Source organism: Mesoplodon bidens, assembly GCF_964165515.1.
Source record: "Mesoplodon bidens genome assembly, chromosome: 1".
Classification (NCBI taxonomy): domain Eukaryota; kingdom Metazoa; phylum Chordata; class Mammalia; order Artiodactyla; family Ziphiidae; genus Mesoplodon; species Mesoplodon bidens.
The window spans coordinates 199,212,876-199,237,626 of NC_138176.1; the positions used below are offsets into that span (position 1 = coordinate 199,212,876).

Here is a 24,751-nt window from a genome sequence, read left to right on the forward strand (position 1 = left end):
TATTTTGGGGGGGGGGATAAAACTGGTTGTTTATATTGATAGAATAATGCAGGTAAAGAAAAATTGTAGAAATTCAATAAAAATGTGAAAGAGCATTCAAAATATAGGTTTTTTTTTCTAGAATTCACTTTATCTTAAAAAAAATTTTTTTAAACAAATGGTGGTGATTAACATACACATTGTATGTTAATTGAAATGGTGGTGATTAAATACACATTGTCTGTTAAAAGATTCCCCCCATAAGGTAATTATCATGTCCATCATCTCACATCTGTATCTTTTTTGTTGTTTTTGAGAATATGTAAGTTCTACTCTTAACACATTGCAGTTACGCCATACAGTCGGCCCTCTATATCTGTGGGTTCTGCAAATAAGGGTAGAAAATATTCAGAAAAAGAATTGCAGATCTAAACAGCAACACTTGAGTTTGCCTAGTGGTGGCAACTATTTACATAGCATTTATATCGTATTAGGTATTAAAGTGATCTAGAGATGGCTTAGTCTTAGGTTATACGCAAATACAGTTGACCCTTGAAGGATGAGGGGTTTAGGGGTGCCCACGCTCCATTGGTGCCCCCTGCACCTGTGGCTCCACATACTCGGGTTCAACCAGCCTCAGAGCCTGTGGTCCTGTAGTACGGATCTAGTGAACCAAATCCAAGTGTAAGTGCACCTGTGCAGCTAAAGCGCATGTTGTTCAAGGGTCAACTGGGCTGCACCATTTCATATAAGGGACTTGAGCATCTCTGGATTTAGTACCTGCGGGGGTCCTGGAGCCACTACCACGCCCTGCCAACCCCCCAGTGAGCATGACTGTGCAGTGTTGTCAGCCATAGTCACCATGTTATGACCGTGTTATGGTTGTCAACCATTATCCACCGTGTTGGATCCTCAGACCGTATCCATCTTATAACTGCAAGTTTGGACCTTTACCATCCTCTCCCTATTTTCCCCACCCTGTAGCCCCTGGAGCCACTTTTCCACTTTCTGTTTCTACATGTCAGTGATACTGTGCCATGCAGTATTTGCCTTTCTCTGTCTGCCTCATTTCAGTTAGCATGACACCCTCCAGGTTCATCCATCTTGTTGCACAGGACAGGATTTCCTTCTTTTTAAAGGCTGAATAATATTCCATTACACACAGATAAATAAAATCTCACGTTATATATATATGTATATATGTATGTGTATGTGCATATGTGAGAGATATATACAGATATAAAATGTGATTATATATACACACCTATATTATCTATTTCACATTTTCTGGATCTGTTCATTCATCCACAGACACTTAGATTGTTTCCATACCTTGGCTATTGTGAATAATGCTGCATAAGTCCATATTTTTTACATTATACGTTGCAGAAAACAGTTTGGTCTTACATGCAAAAATGAAATATCTGATTAAAAAATAACGTTCATTCTTCTTAAAATCCATGCGTTGAATCAATCCAGTGGGACCGTCAAAGGCAAAAATTTGGTATTAAAATTAATTTATTTAAATTATTTAGTGGGCATGAAAATGAGAATTACCTTTTTCAGTGCACTGGAAGAAACATTCTGTTCATTGACTCAACACATTTTAATTGAGGACATATTATATGCTAAATGCTGTATAGTTTAAAAAAGATGTAGAAATGGATGTGCTGAACGGTCAGAGAGGATCTGGAAAGAGTGGACAGAGAACCGTGGAGGCCGTTGCAGGTGTCCGGGTGAGTGTGAAGCAGCAGTAGGACACGTAAGATGACCAAAGCTTGAATCTTAGGCCCTGGAGAGTGCCACTTGCTTTGAGTATAATTAATATTACTTTGGTTTGTGTCAAGATATATAGTAGTTTAAAAGTGACAAACATTTTTTAGAAGTGATCTGTTGAGATTGGACTTGTATTTCTCAATACAAAATGCTACAAGCATGCACTTAATTTTAGATTTCTGGAAGGTTATATCATAGTTTGAAACGACACTAGGACTAATGGTAAGTATTCATTAAAGTACGTATTCCTTTAGTTTTAAGTTTGCTGGTCAGGTAACCATACCATGTGTCACTCCCAGTAATTTTCTTTCTTTCTGTTTTTTTCTTTCTTAAAGGGGAAAGAAAGGGAGAGGGAGTGGGGAGAGAATACGAATGAATCTGGGAATATGATAATGAATTTGAATGAGAGGCGTGAGTATGGGAATATCTGTTTGGGATTTGAAAACTCTGTAGCAGATACATAATCATCTCGCTTATTGTGGAGTTTGTGTGTGTATGTGTGAGGTGGGGTTAGCAGTTTGCACACTGTCTTTGATTTCTTTTCCTTTGGCAATTGTTAGATATAAAGTATCTGCACGCGGGATTGTTACAGAAGTTAGAGATGGTAGATGTAGACCATACAGTACAATGCCTGGCATATAATAGATAGTTGTTATTGTTCATAAGTAATGAGTTACCCTTCATATAACATGGGTGGTACAGTCAAATGATTTAAGTAATGCCTTGAAACAATAGGTTTGAAACCAATATTCTTGGTAATTTTTATTACTAAGCTGTGGAGACATGGCATCTCTACAAAAATAATAGAGCCCAATATCCAAACAGTAAATTGAATGCTACATCATAAAAATACAGATGTCCATTGTGTTTTGTGACATAGTCTGGTTTGCTATTTTTGTATTAGTCTTAAGGAAAACAAGGCTCCAAAGCTCTGAAATATTGCAAACACACACAATGGTACAAAAAACAGGGGTACCCTGCTGAAAATCTTTAATATTATATACTCCTGCTGAAAACCTTTAATACTAGAATATATTCTGCAAACTTTAAAAAAATCTTAACACAAAGAGCCTTCTATGTTCCTTGAAGGAATTTGTTTCCCTTTGGGGGGAGGGGAGAAGGTCTGTGGGATAAGTTTATTTAATATGACATCAGTTGAATAAAGCCAGCTGTGAGTAATTATATCTGATATTTGATTTCCAGCTATTTTGTTGAACTATTATTGGCTCTCAGGTATTTGGATATTAATTAAATGATGACTTATTGTGAAGGAGTCTTGTTTAAGGTAATGTTGCCTCAAATAGAACATTTAAAATGGGGCCACCTGGTGCAAAGTTTTAATTCTTTTCCGGCGTAGCTGTTATTTTAAAGTCTAGTATATTTTTAACTCAGAGGAACATGTACAGCTCAGATCTGTTTCAGCAGTGGTTTTCTCTATATTATATATGTATACATGAATAGAATTAAATGTATCCGCTCTCTGTCTAAAGTTTTTCAAACTCAGGTTATCATCAGTGAAGCACTCATGTCAGGTTGAGTATAGAAGCAGGTATTTTGTTTCTGTTTTTTTAGCACGTTGGCCATTGTACCGTCGAACTGCATAAGCAGTGGATATTGTGGGAGATTTGAAAAAAAAAATCACAGGGGATAAGAGAAAGCAGCCACAAACAAAAGAATTGAAGAAAGCGAGGTAAGAAATTGGTAGTAGGAGCTGGACAGTTGTACTGGGTTAGTCCTCCAGGGATGTCGGGAAAAGAGTAGCGGCCTGAACTGGAGACCTTAGCAGCTCTGGCAGGAGGCACGCGGAGGTGGGTGTGTGCACAGGTCCAGGCTGCCCCCACCGGAGGAGAGACGCGTGCGTCGTGCAGGTAGCGGTGACCAGACGCGCCTTTGCCCCTCCTTCTGCACTGGGACCTCGGTGCGTCGTGCGGGACCTCGGTGCCTCGTGCTGTGAAGTGATCTGAGCCTCAGGACCAGCCTCACCACAGCAGCTGGCTACGGGGCCTTCTGCTGCTTGGGTTCCAGAATCCAGCACTTCTAGACATTTCCTAGGGTCGAAGGCGAGTAGGAGGGAGGTCCGAGATAGGGTCCCTCCCTGGGAGCATACGGTCTTACCCAGTATTGCTTGTATTGCCCTGTTCCTGCAGGTATTTCATGTGTATGTTGAAAAATACCAACAGTACAAACGAACGTATATGGTCAGTTGCTTATGACTGAGATGAGGGGAGAGGAACGTGCAGCAGAGTGGCCTGAAAAGGCCTCCCGGAGGGTGTGAGTGGAGGTGCCCATCAGGATGGGTGGGCAGGAGGCTGGGAGACAGAGCAGCCTCCAGTGGAGGCTGGGGCAGAGGAAGTGGGAGGAGGCTGGGGTGGGACCTCGGGGGCACCGAACCCGCTTGTGTGACAAGATGCAAATCTGCGATCCAGGCAAGTGTTCCCCTGGTGGAGGTGACAGCCTCTAAAGCTGTCCAGCGCCCCTTATTTTGTTTCTGTTATGCATGATAAAAGGGAAGAAAGCCCCCTGAAACTGCCCATGCCATTGGAATAGAATGGAAAAAAGAGTGACAGGAAGCGAAGCTTCACGGGATTGAAAAAACTAAGTAAATGTGTGAAAAAAGAGAAAAGAGCCGCTACAAGGAGTTGGAAGATAGCTTCTCAGGTTTTCACTGGAAGAGCTGGGCCCCTCGAACCTGTGGCAGAAGAGAAGAGGAGAGATCGGAAGATGTAGCTAGTCTTTGGGGGTGAATATGATGTGGATTTCAGCTCCTATTTGAAGTGATGCTCCAGCAGCTTCAAAAGGTAAAACGGATCAGGGGGTGACGGGTGGTCTGTAAGAGCAGTCGGGGTCGAGGAGTTACTTGTAAAGATGGGCTGAGAGCAGACACGGTAGTGAAAGGAGCCTTACACAGAAGAGTGAGGTTAGAGGACCAGCCCAGTCCTGGCGTCGGGGAGACCCGTGCAGCCTGCAGAGCCCCTCGAGGGGCCCGGGAGACCCCGGGGGAGGGATGGGCAGTGCTGCCCCGCCCCTGACACTTCATGCTCTCCTCCCTTTGCTGTCTCTCCTTCTGACTGCTCATCGCTATCCAACACTTTGGATACTTTGCCTAGTCAGTCTCTTTGGTCTCACTGGACCCTCATGTCCACAGGTCAGGGGGTTTTGTCTGGTTTGTACACTGGTGAATCCCTATAGCATCTAGAACAGTGCTAGGTACAGGGTGGAACAGGCAATGCTAATTGGTTTGAAAGAGATCCTTGGTGATCTCTGAGAAAGGGATTTCAGTAAACTGAAGGGCAAAGATCACATTCTAAAAGGTTGTGTAATAACTGGGTAGTTGAGAAAAGGGGTAAGAGGGATGAACCTCTCACTCCAGAACCTTGGCAGGGAAACAGAGCTGCTTCCATGAGGACTTCGGAAGGTGGTGAAGGAGGGTCAGTGGGAAACCTCTGCGCTTCTAAGAAGAGAATTGGAGAGGATGGGGAGAGCCCAGTGTGGAGAGCTGAAACATCTGGGGGTGTGGTTGTTGCTTATGTGATTCCGTACGGACGCTTGAATGGCTTACTCATTTCAGAAAAGACACAAAGGGTGGTGAAGGAGAAAAAGTCTTCATTCCGTGTTTTTTTTTTTTCCTGTTCTTTTAAAATGTGTAGACATTTCATTTTCACTCAGGATGCTAATACTAACGGCAGAATGGACATGCGTATTTGGGGGTGTGAGGAGGACTTCAGTGCTACCAGACTGTTTTCTGCATTTCAGAGTTTTGCACTGAGTGTTCCACTCACAAGGTAATTGGCCCCCTTGGGCAAGACCTCTATGCGTGGCTGGTGGAATCCCCACCAGCATTATGAAGTAAGGGGTTTCACAGGTTACGTGTGGATCACTTCAGTGACAGATAATTATTACCTTCCTGAATAAAACAATGCCTTGGGTCCAGGAGAATAAGAAATGTAACAGGTAATCTTTATCTCCCATATAGTTTAGGGTTAAGGAGGGATAAATGACACACAGGGACAAGTAGTCTAATGTAGTAGATTTAGTTCTATAATTATCTGATGTTTGAGTTACTAACGTTTTCCACTCAAAATGAGGATTAGCTGTAATGAAGTGAAATTAAAAAAAAGGCAGGGATGAATATATCTAAATAATATCCTTCACATTTGTCACATTTCCAAGTGACACAGTTCTTATGAAAACCCAGGGCTGTTGCTCAGAACATTTTTAGACCATATCATGGTGGTATTATTAGAGTTGCTTAGTGAACCCTACAGGGAAGTTACCTCTTTACTTTTGTATTTTAATTGTATTTTATTTTTGATCCCGCTGGAGCTTACATGACCAACTCATTCCCTAGGCTTAGTTCTGGGTGAATGGTGGATGTTCTCAAAAGCCAAAGCTCCCAGAAATAACTGCTAGTGATAATATGCAAAAAGAATGTGTTTTCAGATATTCTGGTTTTAAAAAATTTTATTGAAGTATAGTTGATTTACAATGTGTTAAATAACTTCTGCTGTCCAGCAGAGTGATTCAGTTATACATATATATATACATTCTTTTTCAAATTGTTTTCCATTATGGTTTATCACATGATATTGAATATAGTTCCTTGTGCTCTGCAGTAGGACCTTGTTGTTTATCCATCCTGTATATAATAGTTTGCATCTGCTAACCCCAAACTCCCAGTCCATCCCTCCCCTTGGCAACCACAAGTCTGCTCTCTATGTCTGTGAGTCTGTTTCTGTTTCGTAGTTAAGTTCATTTGTGTCATATTTTAGATTCCACCTATAAGTGATATCACATGGTATTTGTCTTTGTCTAACTTACTTCACTTAAGTATGATAATCTCTAGGTTCATCCATGTTGCTGCAAATGGCATTATTTTGCTCTTTTTTGTGGCTGAGTAATATTCCAGTGTGTGTGTGTGTGTGTGTGTGTGTGTGTGTGTGTGTATATGGCACATCTTCTTTATCCATTCATCTGTCAGTGGACATTTAGGTTGTTTCCATGTCTTGGCTATTGTGAATACTGTTGCTGTGCACATTGGGGTGCATGTATCTTTTTGAACTATAGTTTTGTCAGGGTATATGCTCAGGAGTGGGATTGCTGGATCATATGGCTACTCTATTCTTAGTTTTCTGAGGACCCTCCATACTGTTCTCCATAGTGGCTGCACCAGTTTACATTCCCACCAACAGTGCAAGAGGGTTCCCTTTTCTCCACACCCTCTCCACCATTTGTTGTTTGTAGACTTTTTGATGATGGCCTTGCTGACCGGTGTGAGGTGATACCTCACTGTAGTTCTGATTTGCATTTCTCTCATGATTAGTGATGTTGAGCATCTTTTCATGTGCCTGTTGGCCACACAGATGTTCTTCAAGCATATGTAGCCTCTGGACGGTCAGCTGCTGGGACTGACTGAGGATGGTGGTGCACGGCCTGTGATCGGAGAGGGAGCGGCTCTGCCCCCGCCTCCCCTTCTCCTCTGCCTGCCTCTGTCCCAGTTCATCCTGTCGTTAGCACTTGGCTCTGACAGTAGACTGGGTGCAGGGCAGTGCGGGGCTCAGGCCCCCCGAGTTCAGCCTAGCCGGTGGTTCTGTCAAGTTGGGTTTCATCCCCAGAGGCATGCAAATGTATTTGACTTTTTGTCAGAGGGCATTGCTGTATAATTTATTAGTGAGCTGTAATAAATTTAAATAACTCAATCAAGATATACTTTGGGAATGACACTGCTTTTTCTAGTGGTCAGAGGACTTGAAGCTAAGTGCAGGGTCTAATCACATTTTCTTGCGCATGGTAGGTACTCAGTGGCAAGTTGTGAAGGGTGAGGTTATAGGTATTTATGATTTCTGGTGTCATTAGTTCACTGTGTGTGTGTGAGGGTCCCGGGCCCCCAGGAGAATGTGTGTGATGTGATGTAGATAAACCTTCTGATGAACAGCTGGCGGTGGTGATGGAGGGTGGAGAGCATTTGTTGAGTCTGGGAGTTAGAAAACTTGTTTTCTGATGCCTGTGGCTTACAACTGAATTTCTACCTTGCATTGTAGTCATCTGTGAGGGAGTTTATGGGTCCTAACAGACGGAGTGTCTTTCTTCTTTTTCCTTGTTGTTTCTAATTCTTTGTTGATTATCTTAAAAAAAAATTTTTTTTTTGGAGTATAGTTGATTTACAATGTTGTGTTACCTTCAGGTGTATAGCAAAGTGAATCAGTTACACAGATACATGTATCTATTCTTCTTCATATTCTTTTCCATTATGGTTTATCACAATATTGATATACCACGGTATATAGATACTGGTTTATCGCAGTAGAGTTCCCTGTGCTATACACTAGGTCCTGATTAGTTATCTGTTTACATATAGTAGTGTGTCTTTGAGGACCAGGATTTGGTTGAACTGTCTCTAGGACGGCGCCTGGTGCGGGTCTGTGTGCACGGCAAGTCTCCGCGCCTGGGATTTCCCTGTGAGCCAGGGGAAGGGTAACGTCTAAACAAACAGATTTTGGGGGTCTTCTCTCCCCACGTTCTCTGTTGAAATTTGGGACTCAATAGCAGTTGTCATTGGTATTAGGAAAAATATGAGCTGTGTTTAGGATTCTTTATTTTCGAGTCCAGCTGTTCGCTACTTCTTGCAGCATTGTGTTTCACTTTAAAACCCAAAATCACCTAAGAAGACACAAAGGAAAAACTTCAGTGCTATTCCGAGTATGTCGCCCGGACATCTCTGCAGCGTGGCCGGAGAATTCCTGATGCCTCCTTCGCCCTGTGGCACCCGACCGCCTTAGATTTCCATCCTTGTTGTTAAAAGCCGTGTGATAAAGATGGTAGCTGGTGCTCAGAAGGTGCCTGCTCTTTGCCAAGGCTCTGTCCTTGGCACTTTGCGAATCTTCCTTTAGATACCATCATCCTCTCCAGTTTGCAGGTGAGCAAACAGGCACAGAGAGGCTGAGTGGCTGCCGGGGGCGCAGAGCCAGGACCGGGGAGCAGAGAGTCCAGGGAGAGGTGCCCGCAGGGTGCATCCCCATCGCCTGCCCTGCCCGGAGCATCTTACTACATTTTCTGCAAATTTTCCATTCTATTCCAAGGCCCGGCATTCCACCAGAAGACTATAATGTTTAGAGATTTCTTTAATAAAAATGATTGAAAAATCTCTTTTGGGGGGGAGGGTCAAAATACCTAGTGTGCTTTTCTCCGGAAAGTTTTGAGAATGAGAGCTGGAAGTAAGAGGTGAATAATTTGGGGAATTTGCGGTCACCCCTCATCCCCGCGTTAGCGGCAGGCTCACCTAAGTGGGCTCCCCAGGTTCTTAGGTTTCATCCAGTGAGACCCTTGACCCTCCTGACCACCACTCAGAAATTGAGGTGCCAACATAATGTGGGCAGTTACAACAGATTTCTTCTACTAATGATATTCGAACAATGAATTACTGTCACCTAGTATCAATATGGTTTCAAAGGATGACATTATAAAAGCAAAAAGAAGCTTGTGAAAGTGGCGATGATCCCCAAAGGTGAGCTCTTTACGTTGAGCCCCTCTGGCTCATCAAGAACCTCACACAACACCCTTGTTTTTTCACTTTGCCACATGCTAGGGAAGGCCTTCGTATGGACCTACGTTTGGAACCCGTTCACGAGGCTTCTTTGAAATTTGTCCTTTACCAGGAAAAGGAAATTTCACAGCTTCCTTTTCCTTCTTCTGATGTGGATCCTCTGGTTCTGGAATGAAGTAGCTGATCAGCAAATCCACCTCCCCTTTATCACACTGGCCCTGAAGTGCCAGGTGTTCTGAGTTCTGGAGGTAGTTTAGGAAACGTGGGGCTGGGGGCCGCCTTCCCACCTCCCTTCTCATTCCCCTTCCGGCTGTGATGGCTCCCCCACCGTAACCGACTTCACCGAGGGCTCTTTGTCTCCTCCTGATTTCTGGAGGGTCTTGGTAATGATGCTCGAGGTCTCGTGTGTGTGTGTGTGTGTGTGTGTGTGTGTGTGTGTTTGAGAGAGAGAGAGAGAGAGAGCATTGCTGTTTTGATGGCCAAAGGGCTCTTGATTTATGATATTTATTTATGAATGTGATGGAGTCCAGTGTATAGATCAAATATACACACCCACAAATTTAAGCTGTCAGACGTGCGTGGTACATCCTGTATGGTCGCGGGCAGTAGGACAGCTATAAAGTAATGATGTTAGATGTTAGCTTCCAAGGAGAGTTTGAAACATGATTGAAAGGTAGGATGCTTCAGAAACTACGACCTACTGTGCTTTCTAGTGGAGCACTTGATTAGAATTATTTATATAAGGACAGATCTGAAAGAGATCAATTTTGAACAGCATCTAAAATGTCTTTAGCGTTTAGTTCATTTCTGATGAACATAGTTGGAAGGCTTGAATTGCTTAGGTAGAATATTCTCATGTGCTCATGGTTGACTGCTCGGTAAAACATCCAAGATGGGAAAAACATATGTCAAATTATTTTTGTCTTTTGTCCTGGAAAAATAGCAGCAATGACGTTTTCTATATTTAAAACTTGCTTTCATATGGGAGTGCTTCCTTTCTGCCAAGAGGCTGTGGAGAGCCCGTGCGTGTCCTCAGTGACCTGCTCTGCTTTGCTTTTGTTATGCCAGGACTGTGCGAACCCACTCCTGTAGGGATGCTCAGGCTGGCACAGTGAACGGTTCCGAATACGCACCTTTCAAGGAGCCTCTGCAGTCAGGTGGTCTTTGGAACTGGGGGCGACCTGAAGGTAGTTCTGCAGCCCTGGGCCCTTGTTGCCCAGGTTTTCGGTGGGCTATGCCCCCTCTACCCATCCGTACCAGCTCGTTCCTGCAGGGCTTAACCCGAGCCAGACCATCCCTGGGGAACGAGTGCCGCACTGGCCCCAAGGTTGTAACTGTGTCCTTAGAAGAGAACTGGGTGGAGGGGGCATATTTGGCTTTTTTTTTTTTTTTTAATTGAAAGGGAAGATGGTCCAGGAATCATTTTATCCTAGTCGGTGGGGGGGTGTGGAAGTGTGTGTGTGTGTGTGTGTGTGTGTGCACGCGCATGTGTGTCCGTGTGTGTATGTATACAGCTGATTGACCTTTCCGGTTGTACTTAATCACATGTTTAAATGTTAACTTAAAATGTGCTCATTCACTGCCTGCTCACTTATTCACGGAGAACAAAAACCAGACTGGCATTCAGTTCACGGCAAATCATTTTTCTAGTGCGTTCATCTGTGTCTGTGCAATTAAAATTTGGCTACACATTTTGCAGTCTGAGGGCTTAAAATAAAGTAGATACTTCACAATGAAGATCCGTTGTGATGTTTGTTCCCACTACCAGAGAGATGTGAATTCGGGGGAGGTGTCAGCTTGGTCCTGGGCATTGTTCTGAAGTGGAAATACACATACTGACCCTTGAAAACAGGACTGAAGTGGACTGATTCAGACACTTGATATTTTTCTTATTTGTCCGCAAGATGAGTTTTTAGTTACAATGAAATTGTTGATTTTTTTCCTAATGAGAAATTTTAACCTTCACAGACCAAACTTAACTTGCTGTTTTCCCCTCGGACACAGCGGCGAACGCTGGGGCGTAACGTGTGTCTCAGTTGCTCAACATAACGCTGCCCGTTTAGGAGCATAAGAGCTGCCACCGGACGGCTGTTGTTGCTGAATCATTTAACTCTCACAGTTTCTTCAATGAGGATGAGGATTGCGTGCGAGACGTCCTCTGCTCCTTAGAATTTAGGAAGTCCCCCTCTGCCTTCTTCAGCTCATCTCCCCTCACTGTGAGTCTCCTGGGCTCCCTGCTGCCAGCCAGAAACGGGAGGCATGGCAGGCTGTGCTCTGCTTAACCCCGAGGTCCGTTTTGTAATTTTCATGGCTAATTCAAGAGGTACTTACCTTATAATTATCCCTGTCTCAAATTTAGGAACTGTTCAAAACCTCTTCTTTTTTAAAGATATAGGAACATCTGAAGAAATTTTGGGCAAACAGAATAGCTTGAACCTGTATGTTTTACTTCTGGAATTCCTCATCCACGTGTCTTGTAAAGATGCAGCCCTCAAAAGCCTGGGGCTGAAGGAATGTATCCAGGCTGAGTCTAGATGACCAGTAATATAATCACCAGGTTTTCCTGCGGGTTTTTTTTTTTTTTAACATTTTTATTTAACTGCGTTTTGATATGTGCGTTTGAATGAAATCAAAGCTCTGGGGGATTGTCTTCCTTTCGGGTATAAATTAGTAAGCTCAGAAACAGCCTTCATATGATTTAGGGTTGAAACTGCTATTTAAGAACAAACTTAAGAGTTTTACTGAATCACTTTGCTGTACAGCAGAAACTAACATAACATTGTAAATCAACTATACGCCCATAAAAACTTACATAAGAAAAAAACTTTATTTTTAGGACAGTTTTAGATTTACAGAAAAACTGAGAGGATAGTACAGAGAGTTCTCTTATGTCCTCCACACAGTTTTTCCGATTATTAATATTTTACAAGGATGGTACACTTGTCACATTTAATAAACTGATACTGACACATCAAAAAAAAAAGTTTTACTGAAAGTCATGCACTCCACCATGGATTTTTCCTTATATTTCCCTGAAGTATGTGATGATGTAATTTCCTGGGGTATGAGGCAAGAGGGCCCAAGACACCTCAGCAGTGTAGTGATTGGACATTTTTGTTTTAAACGCTCTGGTTCTTTACCAGGGTGTGTAGGGTTGAGGGCGGTGCCCGGTTTAAAATAAGATTTCTCCCTGCTCGGGATGGTAGAAATGAAGTGACTTTAATGGGAGTGTTGATGGGCCTGTTTCCTGTCCCCCATCCCCTTTCATTAGGGGCAGAGGAGAAAGGACAGTCGTCGTCTCTGAGCCACCCTCAGGGATGCTGTAAAGATCCAGTCTCCTACTTACATGTGCATGAACAGTGGGCGCGCCTTGTGAGACCCAGGCCTAGAGGGACCGCCGTCCGCTCTGCCGCCTGGTGGCCGTGTGCACGCTTGCCTCAGTCTGTCCGGGTACCGGGGCTGAGAACACCTTTCCCTGCCTTCCCTTTGTCCCGTTACTCCCAGGACTACCGTTCGCCCTAGGGTCTTGCACACCACCAGCCCTTCTCTTTCCTGGCCACGCAGCCGGTTGCTAGATGCAGAGATGAGAAAGAGGTGTAAAAGAAAGCAGTGACTTTGGGGTGTCTGTTCTCTGGCCGAGGAGATAACAGGTGCCCCCCCCGGAAGGTAAAACGGCTGCACAGAGCACATGTGGGGTTCCCCGTGCGGGTGTGCAGTCCAGGAGGCTGTGACGGCTCAGGAGGGGGGTCCCTGCGGGCAGGGGGTTTGAGGGGCTTTGTGTTGGGCTGTACCACGCGCTGCTGGCCGCGTGCACACAAGGGGTGTGAGGGTCGGTGATGGGGGCTCTCCTGGGAAGCCAGCCTGGGGAGCCCAGGAGGCAGGCGGCGACAGGCTTCAGAAGTGCGAGTAGGTCTGCGCTCTGCGGGCGGCTGGCACCCCTCTCCGGTCCCACTGGATGTAAAAGCTGGATTGATACAGCAAGCCATCCAGGGGCCCTTGACATGTTTCATGAATAATTCACTTGACTTTTTTTTTTTGGATAGAGATACATACGAAAAGGATGCAGTGATTTATACAAAATCTGATGTATATAAATTTCAGGGATATTTAAAATTTTGTAATTCTTGGCATTACCGTGTGCCTGTCTGCAGATCTCATAGGTAAGGAAATCAGCTACCCCACTTTTCAAGGGTCTGTATGTGCCGTGTGTCGTTATGAAACTATATGTCATTTTGGTGACACAGCCCAGCCAAGTGGGTGGAGTCATGCTGGCGTGCAGACAGAGTCTCAGTAGCACGTGCAGGGCCTCACATCTGGCAGCAGTGGGGCGGAGGACCTGGGCTGTGCTCCATTGGACACCAGCGCTCATGTTCTTTCCACTGTCTTTCCGAGGATGGCCTTTACATGTTTCAGCGTAAAGAAATGTGGCCTCTCCCGGGTAAAACTTGTCAGCTTACCCCCGTGTCGGTAGACACAGCAAAGTGTGCAGACTTCTCCCCCTCCTGGCCCTCCCCCGTGCGCTGTGGCTTTGAGCTTGAGCCTTGGATAGTCTAGCTTTTAACGTCCTTGTTAATATCGTTGAGAACGTAACTCTAATTCCTTGCTCGTGGTCCCCGGCCAGGAAGGCGGCCTTACCTTCCTGTCTTGGTGAGGCAGTGCAGTTGGCTCAGTAGCATGCTTCCTGGTCCCGGCAGGGCAGGCAGGGCGCCCAGGCCACTCACCGCGTGGGCCTCCGGAGGCCGCACGTTCCAGCGCGGTCTTGGCCTTACCTTCTTTGATGTGATTGAGATACAGTCTGAAGGAATCAGCCGTACTTATTTTTTGTTTTAAAAAATTGGTGACTGGAAGGTTGTACCTTTGACCACCTCGCTTCTGATTATAGTTCAAATATGTAGCTTCATAATGTGAAACAAAACTCACTTTAAAGGAAAAGGATATATTCTTTCTCATAGTACAGTGCAAAATATGCGTCTGTGGAGGGTGGGGTGGGAGGTGGAGGATGCGTCTCCTCTTTCAGCGCTTCAAAGATCGTGTTAAAATAGACAGTAAGTTGTTAGCCAATCCCCATGCTGCTAAGCAAGGGAAATTAAAACCTGGTTTTCGGTGAATTATAAATCTGCTCTGAAGCCGATTATATCCTGAGTGAGCCTCTAAGGAGGTGCTAGAGAATGTGCCCAAGATGTGGGAGCTCTCCCTGACTTCTTCCCATTGAGCCTGGCTTGTGTTTACACACTCTGAGCAAGATGACCCTTTAGGTTGTGAACAGTCATTCTCCTGAATGACTTAGAGGATGCTTTTGGGTTTCGATACATTGTTTACATTTGGGATTAAAAAAAGAAAGTCTTTTTCATGGAAAACTACATTCCAGTCGGCTGGTCAGTGTTCTTGTCTGCTGGGCTACAGTGGTTTTATGACTTTTCTCTGCCTTCAAATAACATCTATTTTTAGAAAAGGATGTCCTTTCTAGAAAAGGCCTATTGTTCTGAAAAATGCTGCTTCCTGGTTAAAGCAATTTGTTCCTGTTTGTATCCAGGACTAGAGAATTTGGGGGGGAAATAGCTTATATTTTTTGAGGGCCCTTTAAAATAGTCATAGTCAAATGGGTTTTATTTGTCCTGGGAGGTGCGGCGGGGAGGCTTGCAAGTTGATTGCAGATCATAGTTTCAGGACAGAAATGACAGAATTTGATGCTTCAGGTGATGTAGTGCTGCAGCATTTTTTTTTTTTCCTGTAGTCAAGTTTGTTGAAACATAACTTCACTCTGAATGTCTCGTTTGTGTAGAGAGGGAGAGAGAGAAAAAAAAAGAACCCAAGAGTGTAAGTCCCTGAAAGGCACACACTTCCCTGTTCCTCTTACGAGGAAGCTTGCTCTGAGATGCTGCCCATGTGGCAGGTACTGGGTTGGTTTGAGCATCAAGACTCCTCAGCACCCACCCTTGTGCCTTTTTGTTTCCTTGCTGGGTGAAGGCCGTTCCTTACCAACTCCTAGGTTATTTTAACAAAGGCCAACCATGAAGGGGAGATGAGGGTTGAAACCTCCACGTGGAAAGTGGAGGAAGCACGAGGGGCGAGCTCGGAGGGGTCAGGCAGCTCCTGGCAGAGCCTCTGTCCCCGAGTCTCCTTCCTCGCGCCCCCGGTGTATTTTATTTCTGAAATCTCCTACCACCTAGAGACTGTTCCTTTTTGCCTTTCAGTGTCATTCACGTCACCGGCAATCCCTCATCACTGGTAAACCTGCTATTTGGCCACCAGGCTCTGTGTTGCAGGGAAGTGTGGCTACAGGGTCGGCCTTCCTTTAGTTTGCAATCTCCCCGGCTCATCTCTGCTCAGTTGTCTTTCATCCCTTGGAGTCCGAGAGCAGAGATTTCCCGATGCCTTTTTCCTAAGCTTTCCTACTTACCCAAACCTGTGCTGGTCCCAAGTGAAACATTACATGGACTTGTTTGTTGCCTGCCGTCTAGATGTCAGTTTCTTACTGTTCCTTCTGTTAGTTACAAAGAAGAGATCTCAGGTTGAGGTGGAATTTATTTGTAAAGTGTCTAATTCCAGCTAGATGAACCAGCCTTCCACGTGAAGGCTTCGTGTTAGAATAATGATGTCTGCGCCTCGAGTTTCCAAGCTCCTCGTGGCATAGACCAGGTAAAAGTTTCTTCTGAGATGACTTTTTCTAAGAGTAACAGAGAAACCCTGGACATAATTGTTGAGTTCATTGAAGAAGCTCATGGTCTGGCCACACATCTAAAATACGCGACGCAGTTGCATCAGATTCTTTGGTTCTGTGTTGCTTGACTGAAACATGTTTAAACTTACTCTGCCCCCAAACATGAGGATTATGTGAGGTGCAGGTGTTTTATTTATGCAGCTACACACAGACAGAAGGACAAACTGCATTTTAAATTTGGTCCTGCAGTAAAGGTGTAACGCACACGCTCAGTGCATATTACAGGCCCCGAAACAGCTTCCTGACCTGTCACTTATGTCAGCACCTTATTAGTAAGAGCACGCAGTGGTCCTGCACGTTTTTATTAACTAATAAACAATCGTATTGAATCTGCAGGTTTTAGTTAAGCATATTGTCTTAAGATGAAGAAATAATGGTAGTAGTTATTGTTCATAGATAGGTTCTGTGTAATCATGCAGGTTATACATTCATTCTCAAAGTTGCTAAGTTTATGGATGCAATGCTGACACTCGTAATGGGCGTGACATCATAACTTATCCAGGAAGGTGCCCTCGTCCAACTAGGAAACCCCATAATGTTAAAGAGCGACAGATGAATAAGGTGCCACAGCATCAAGGAATGTGCTTTTTTACTTGGCTTCTGCTTTGCTGGTTTGAAGGAGAAGACACTCTGTTATTTCCAGGCCTGTCGTCTTTGAAGGGTTAGGGCTGTTCTTTTCCTCCACTCTGATTCGAATCTTCTAAATTCTTGTTCCTTTCAGGTTTTTCTCCCTTCTCCAGCTTTCGAAAAACCCTATTTCTTTCTACTCCTTTCCTAAATAGACATTTTTGGTCAGTGTAAATATTATATTTGCCTGATGAAGGTTAATGAACATAAATAGTCTTGTCTGTTTGCTTAGATGGAAGTACTGTGGGCCTTGGGCAGCTTATAAGGGGCTGATTGATATTTCAGTGAAAAGAGTGTTAAGGCTTTCGTGTTAGATTCAGATTATAAACTCTTCAGAAATGGGAGGGTGGCCTTCTGCGCTATGTAACGACCACAAGTAGCACATATTTGCAATACCTAAAATAGAATGTGAACCTTAGCATTATTCAGAAGAACTTTCTATTATAAGTATTAAAGAAAACTCATTAATTAGGACATTTTTTATTGGCTTTCCCTACCTGCAAATAGAATATTAAGATTGGGGTATGACTGCTTCTAAAGAAGGGATTTATTAGCTTTAGGAATGCACACTCTGTTAACTGGATGGTGGGGAAGGTTTTGTTTTAGCTTTCTTATTTGTATTGCATTTTTAGGTCTAGACTTAGATTTCAATCTATAAATAACTTTTAAAAGACTTATGGGAAATAACAAAACTACAGATGAATAAAATTAAAGCCCATCAGTTTATTTGAAAGTTGACCATTAGAGGGCGACACTTTAAATTTCTAGTATTAATACATTTTAAATTGGGACAATTGAGAATTATAAATGAGGTACTTTTTTCCTCTTAACACATCATAATATTGTTTTAAGGTGTACAATAATATATGTTAGGCTGAAAACCTTCTTGGAATCCTCTTTGAAAGGTTTTGAATTCCTTACCTAGTTATTCTGTGAGTCACTGTCCCTTCCCTGTGCCCTTGATATAGGAAATCTGAGTGCACAGATAGTTTGAATTGTTCTCAAAGGTATCCCTAAGGTTGCAGAGATTTTTTCTTAATCAAAACAGAAGATTAAATTTAACCAACGTAGTGCAAGATTTGTACACTGAGAAGTAGAGAACATAGTTGAAAGAAATTAAGGAGCACCTAATTCAATGGAAAAACATCCCATGTCATAGATTGGGAGACTTAATACTGTTATGATGGCTGTACCACCAGAACTGATCATCAGATTCAGTGCAATCCTTATTAAAACCCCAGCTGGCTTTTCTGCAGAGATGTACAAGCTGATTCTAAAATTCAAATTTGAACACAAGGCACCCAGAAAAGTAGAATAAGGTTGGAACACTCACAGTTTCTGATTTCACACTTGCTCCAAAGCTGCATAAATGAGACAGTGGTCGTGGAATGAGGATGGACATACAGACCAATGGAATAGATCTGAGTCCAGAAATGAACACTGACATTTATGGTCAGTTCAGCAAGGGCACCAGTACAATTCACTGGGGAAACAATAGTATTTTTAACAAAGGGTGATGGGATAACTGGATATCTGCGTGCAAAAGAATGAACTTGGACCCTTACCTTACTGAATATGGAAGTAATTAAAAATGGATTGTAGACTTAAACGTAAGAGCTAAAGCTGTGGAAGAAGAAGCTCTTAGAAGCAAATATATTAATGAATTGTTGTGACCTTGGATTAGATCATGGTTTCTTAAATGTGACTCTAAAAGCCTACGCAAGAAAAGAAAAAATAGGTAAACTGGACTTCATCAAAATTAAAAACTTTGTGCTTCAAAGGGCACCATCCAAGAAAGTGAAATGATTGGCCACAGAAAGGGAGAAAATATTTACTGATAATGTACCTGATAAGGGTCTTCTATCCAGAATACATAAAGAATTCTTAAAATGCAATAGTAAAGACACATAACCCACTTAAAAAATGAACAGCAACTGACAAAGGATTAATCTCCCAAATATACAAGCATCTCATGCAACTCAATATCAAAAAAATAAAGAACCCAATCCAAAAATGGGCAGAAGACCTAAACATATGTTTCTCCAAAGAAGATATACAGATGGCCAGCAGACACGTGAAAAAATGCTCAACATCACTAATCATTAGAGAAATGCAAATCAAAACTACAGTGAGGTATCACCTCACACCGGTCAGAATGGCCATCATTCAAAAGTCTACAAACAATAAATGCTGGAGAGGGTGTGGGGTTGTCTTTTGGGTGGTAAAAATGTTCAGGAATTATGGTGGTGATTGACAAACACAAACCACGGAATTATTCACAAGTGATAAATCTTGAGTTCTAGCGAGTCCGGCAGCCCTGGGCCCACTCACAGCGGCTCATCTCTAGGAGGAGGGGGCAGCCCGGGTGGAGCCAGGGGCCAGGGAGGGTCATGCCCATCACCTGGATTGGGTCCTGTGCACAGTGCTGCTGTGACCCCCTGCAAGAAAAAAAGAAAAGAGAATGATGTGTGAATTATATCTCAGTAGAGCTATCATTTTAAAAGACAGAGGGTAATTTTACAAAGTTCTTAAGATACATTTGTTTTACATTTTGGCTAAGATTTGGGGGAGGAGTAAATGTAGATTTGTATTCTTGAGATCAGAAACTGCTAGATATTCACTGGAGTCTTTTTAAGTTTGTTTTTTTAAATATTTGGCTGCATTGGGTCTTCGTTCCAGCTCGCGGGCTTTCTCTAGTCGCGGCGAGCAGGGGCTGCTCTTGGTTGCGGTGCGCGGGCTTCTCATTGCGGTGGCTTCTCTTGTTTCGGAGCACAGGCTCTAAGCGTGTGGGCTTCAGTAGTTGTGGCACGCAGGCTCAGTAGTTGTGGCTCGTGGGCTCTAGAGCGCAGGCTCAGTAGTTTTGGCGCACGGACTTAGTTGCTCTGCGGCATGTGGGATCTTCCCAGATGAGAGCTTGAACCCATGTCCCCTGCATTGGCAGACAGATTCTTAACTACCGCGCCACCAGGGATGTCCCCTCATTGGAGTCTTAAAATACTAACTTCTGTACACCCAAAACTTATATAATATTGTACATCAACTATACCTCAATTAAAAAAATAACTAATTTCCTGCTGGCTTGTCATATAAATGAATATAAACAGGATTTTGAATTTTTACCTGTTCTAAACGTTCATGAATATCTATGAATCTTTTTTCTATTTATTGTAATATGATCTGGAAAAGCAAGGCACGTCTCTTTTTCTAAAAGAGAATATTTAAATTTAAATATTTCTGCATATAAGAAATGTCATTTGGTAAGAATAGAAAACAATTCATGCTCATTTTTAAGTGTAGGCATGAAATAACATGCATTAATTTTATATTGACTAAGAAAATCATTTAATGATGGAATTGGTAAATATTTATACTTTAAAATCAAAACTTTACATATGATATTTTGATGTAAAAGCTGGGAAATAGGTGGTAACAACTTATGAGGAATTTATTTTGTAAATTTGAGCCAATTTAGTTTCTATTTTAATGGCCTTTCTATGTATCCCAAAGGCAGTTGTGATGCATGACATTTGTGCGGTCCAGCATTTCTCTTAATAATGTGATTTTTGATGTCTAAAAAACTTGTATTTAAAAAAAAGCTATTTTAAATTTGGTCTGTAAATATAATGACTTATTTTAGAAGCCTCTTTCCCCGACAAGTTTAATAATTTCTGTCCTTTTTTTCAAACAGGATCTGGAAATAGTGTATTCCTATTTACATGGTATGGAAGCCTTATCCAACCTGAGGGAGCATCAGCTTAGGTAAGTCATTTTAATATGAATAACAATAGGATGCTTGGATTTTATGTGATTATTTATTATTGTTTAGAAGTAGGATTAAGGATAACTTACTTGTGAAAACTCTGCCTCATCTGGCCTTGTAAGTTTTACATCCATATAATAATTTCTGACATTTCTGCCATAGGGGTCACCTCTCTGCTTCCTGTCCCTCTCCCTGCCCTACCCACCTGAAGTTAATAAACACCACTTGGTGAATACACCAGAGGAGCATTATTTGCCATCCTGGCAAATAAAAATCTACTTCCCTAGCACTCAGCTACATAAGAAACCAGAATGTGTTTAACTATTCCAAGAATGATTCAGTTCACTGTTTTAGTATGTTTTAGGTCTTTATATATAACATATTTATTGCATTAAGTTGACTGCGCTTTTCTGGGAAATTCAGTTTGTACCATAGTTGTTTTTTATATAGTCCATTCATATAAAAATCTTACCACTTCTCTTGTACAGTGATACAGCAACCTTATTTATGGTTATCTGGGCTTACATTAAAAGATCAGAAACATCTTGTATAATCCAGTGGTTAACTGGAATAGAAAATAAAGGACCTTAGGAAGATGGATTACATATAAACACCAACTAGGACGTTATGGGAAAGTTTTGTTGTCTCCAGCTCCAGCTACTTTTGATACCAGCAGTTTTTAATTATGAAAGGAATACTTGTTCTATGTATTTCCCCTTTACTCTTTAAACACTAGTTAATTTGTGAGCATGTCAATTTCATATTTAGTTGTTAATTGAAAAAAGTGTCAAGAGGATTGAATACTTCTAAAATTAAATTTGTAATGAAAATGATTTAAATTAAAGTTTTATTAGAAGGGCAAAACCATTGGGAATTTGGAAGATGGCTCAAATTAAAGCAAGGACAATTTCTAAAGTACATAACTTTCATTTTATGTTTTTTAATGACAGCTATCCTAGGAAAAAATTATAGTGCCAATTGTCTGTTTAATTGAATGCAGTTAACCTGCAAATACAAATGAATTAATTAATATGAAAATATAAATGTTACATGCCATATGCATATGACTACACATGGATAATATTTCAATAATATTCAGATATATCGATTATATAATGTGTGTCTATAATATATGTAGTTATAAAATTACTTAGGTAATAGTAATTTGGTGCAATAGAAAAAGGAAAATTTTAATACATCTTACGAAAATTTTTAAGATTACAAAAGTAGAGATAATACAATAAAGCCCCATACACCCACTAACCATTTTCTGCTGTTTCAAAAGTAAATTTTGGTTAGAAATAACTGATAACTTCAACAGTATAGTTTAGCATACTTACACCTTAAAAAAGTCTATTTTGGAGACTATTCAGCTTTGTTGGCATGAACTTACAAGGAGTCACCTTTAAGATGTGTATCTTGTTCTGCTTGTGTCAAAAAGTTGTTTGTTTCTCATATTTATGCAAGACATCAGCTGCAACTAACTTAAGTCCTTTTTTAGAAGAAGATCAGGATAACAAAATGAATAATAGCAATAGCAAGAAAAGAAGTACAGATAAACTCAATGACTTGGATAAACTGTTTTGTAATAACTACCCTTTCTGGGAAAAGTACGTCTTAATTTAGAGAAGTTATTTCCTTTGAATTTTATAAATAAAATTTTACCCCTGGGATTAATAGAGAAGAGTTAAGACTTTCACATAATACAGTTTTCCAATTTTACCAAAAAAAAAAGCTCTTAATCAAGGTTTTCCAGGTCTGTGTCTTCAGTGCTGGGCAGTGGAACACTGGTCTCCTAGGAAGGAGGGGAGGCTCTCCTCTTTGGGAGCCTCACTTTGTGCAGTGTGGAGCTGTCCGTACGCAAGCAGTGCATTGATCCTGAGCAGCTGGTGACGTGCAGTTAATTGGCTGTGTTGCTGTAAGATCCCACACTCTATACAATGTAAAGGTTTTCAGGTCCTCACTGACATACTGTACGTCTTTTCCACACAGCATTATTTTTCTAAGGTTTGCTCCCTTCATACAGGTGGATCAGAAGCAGCATATTTGTCAAAGGGGAGGAGGAAGCTCCAGTGGGAGCGGAGGCCAAGAATCTGTAAAAAGCAGAGTAACTGGGGCCATTCAGTGCTGGAAGCAAGAGCCTGCTGAATTATGTGTGTGTGTGTATATACATGTATACACACTACATATATATATAGTATACATATATGGTTATGTGTGTGTATACATATATATAGTATAACATATATATGGTTATATGTGTGTATATACATATACATACATACTACATATATATGGTTATGTGTGTGTACATATATACACACTACATATATATAGTATAACATGTATGGTTATGTGTGTGTACACATATATATACACACTACATATATATAGTATAACATATATGGTTGTATGTGTGTGTATACATATATACACACTATATATATAGTATATATATGGTTGTGTGTGTATACATACATATACACACTACATATATATAGTATAACATATATGATTATATGTGTGTGTATACATATATATGTACTACATATATATAGTATAACATATATGGTTATATGTATGTGAGTGTGATTCATATATATATATACACACTACATATATACAGTATACCATATATATGGTTATATGTATGTGTGTGTATACATGTTTATATATATGTACACTATCTATATGTAGTATAACATATATGGTTATATATATGTGAGTTTGTATACATGTATATTCTTTAGCATTATGGATGAGCGTAATTATTGTTATACAGGCAGTTTTAGACATTAAGGAACAACTAAAATCTGGCTAGTATATTCTTTAGGAATTCAGGGAAGATCAGTATGCTTTTGATAAAACATTCCTTAACAATGTTTAAAGAAAAAAAAGCATTTTGGTACTGGTTCCATTTATTTAGAACGTTGTCCTATAGACGATTTTATCATGATTTTCTCGTGGTGCTAGGTTAGTTGTTTTATGCAGTCAACAATTATCCACTGCAGTCCTACTACCTGCTAGACATCCAGGCAGGCCAAGAAGAAGCAGCAGTGAAGTAGACCAAGCCCCTGCCGTTCCTAGTGGGGCAGACAGGATTTAGATGTTAGCATGTTGGGCATGGTAAGAATGGATGCTGGGCTGCTTTGACTTTGTGGCTGAAAGGAGGGAACACTTGGGTTGGCTCAGCTGTGCAGAGACCCCTGCAGTGCCGATGGGCCCCCGATGCTCCACGGTGGGAACAGTCAGGGGCCGTGGGAGAGTAACTACAGGATGCTAAGTGTTGTCAGCAGCGCAGGGCTGCGTGTTCAAGGATAGGAGTTTGGATTTTCATGTAAAGGCAGTGGAGATTAAGAGCAGGTGTGAGGTAGAAGCCCGCGCACCGCAAGGAAGAAAGATCCCGCGTGCCGTGACTAAGACCCTATGCAGCCAACATAGATAGATAGATAGATAAATAGAAGAGCAGGTGCGACGTGATGTGACGTCGTGTCTGGAAAATGGACAACAGGTGTGCAGAACAGACACAGAATCTACCTGTGTGGTCCTGGTAGGAGATGACAATGGGATGGTGGCTGAGACTGGGTTTTCACGGGCAGGTGGTGAACGTGGTCTGCCTGGGAAGGTGGGTTTTGGAAACAGGATGTGGCGGAAAGCTGGGATTTGAAGGAGAGGGAGGAGAGTCAAGGATGGCGACTCCCAAGGTTTTGGCCTAGACGATTGGGTTCTGACTGGGAGAACAGATTTGGGGGGGAGGAATTTAAGATCTATTGGACGTGTTGAACGTGGAGCGGCTATTCCACCGAGTAGGCATTTGGATGTGTGGTGTCATGGTGAGAGCTTAGGTGAGGGGCATGGCTTTGGAGCATCAGCTTACGGATTACATTAAAAATCACAGACTGGGGCTTCCCTGGTGGCACAGTGGTTGAGAGTCCGCCTGCCGATGCAGGGGGCGCGGGTTCGTGCCCCAGTCCAGGAAGATCCCACATGCCGCGGAGCGGCTGGACCCGTGAGCCATGGCCGCTGAGCCTGCGCATCCGGAGCCTGTGCTCCACAACGGGAGAGGCCACAGCAGTGAGAGGCCCGCATACCGCAAAAAAAAAAAAAAAAAAAAAAAGAAATCACAGACTGGATGAGGTTACATGGTGCAGAGGAGAAGAGGGCGGACAGCCCCTGGAGGCGATGCATTTCGAGTCAGGTAGAGGAGTGAGAGGGGCAGAGAGTCCAAAGGAGACTGAAAAAATGATGAATAAGAGGAAAACCAGGAGACTTAGAGCAGAAAATGCTGTAAGGGAAAGGGAGTCAACACATGTTGCTGAGAAGTGGCATTAATACAAGGTCAGAAAAG

The 24,751-nt window shown here is 42.2% G+C and overlaps 1 protein-coding gene across 1 annotated transcript in view; it reads left to right on the plus strand.

Moving 5' to 3' along the window:
- Positions 1 to 24,751, plus strand: part of RAPGEF2 (Rap guanine nucleotide exchange factor 2) — a 245,483-nt gene that overhangs the window by 59,084 nt on the left and 161,648 nt on the right. The window contains exon 2 of the mRNA XM_081214612.1: positions 20,332 to 20,402. Coding sequence (XP_081070738.1) covers positions 20,332 to 20,402 — 71 coding nt within the window. The remainder of the gene's footprint in view (positions 1 to 20,331; positions 20,403 to 24,751) is intronic.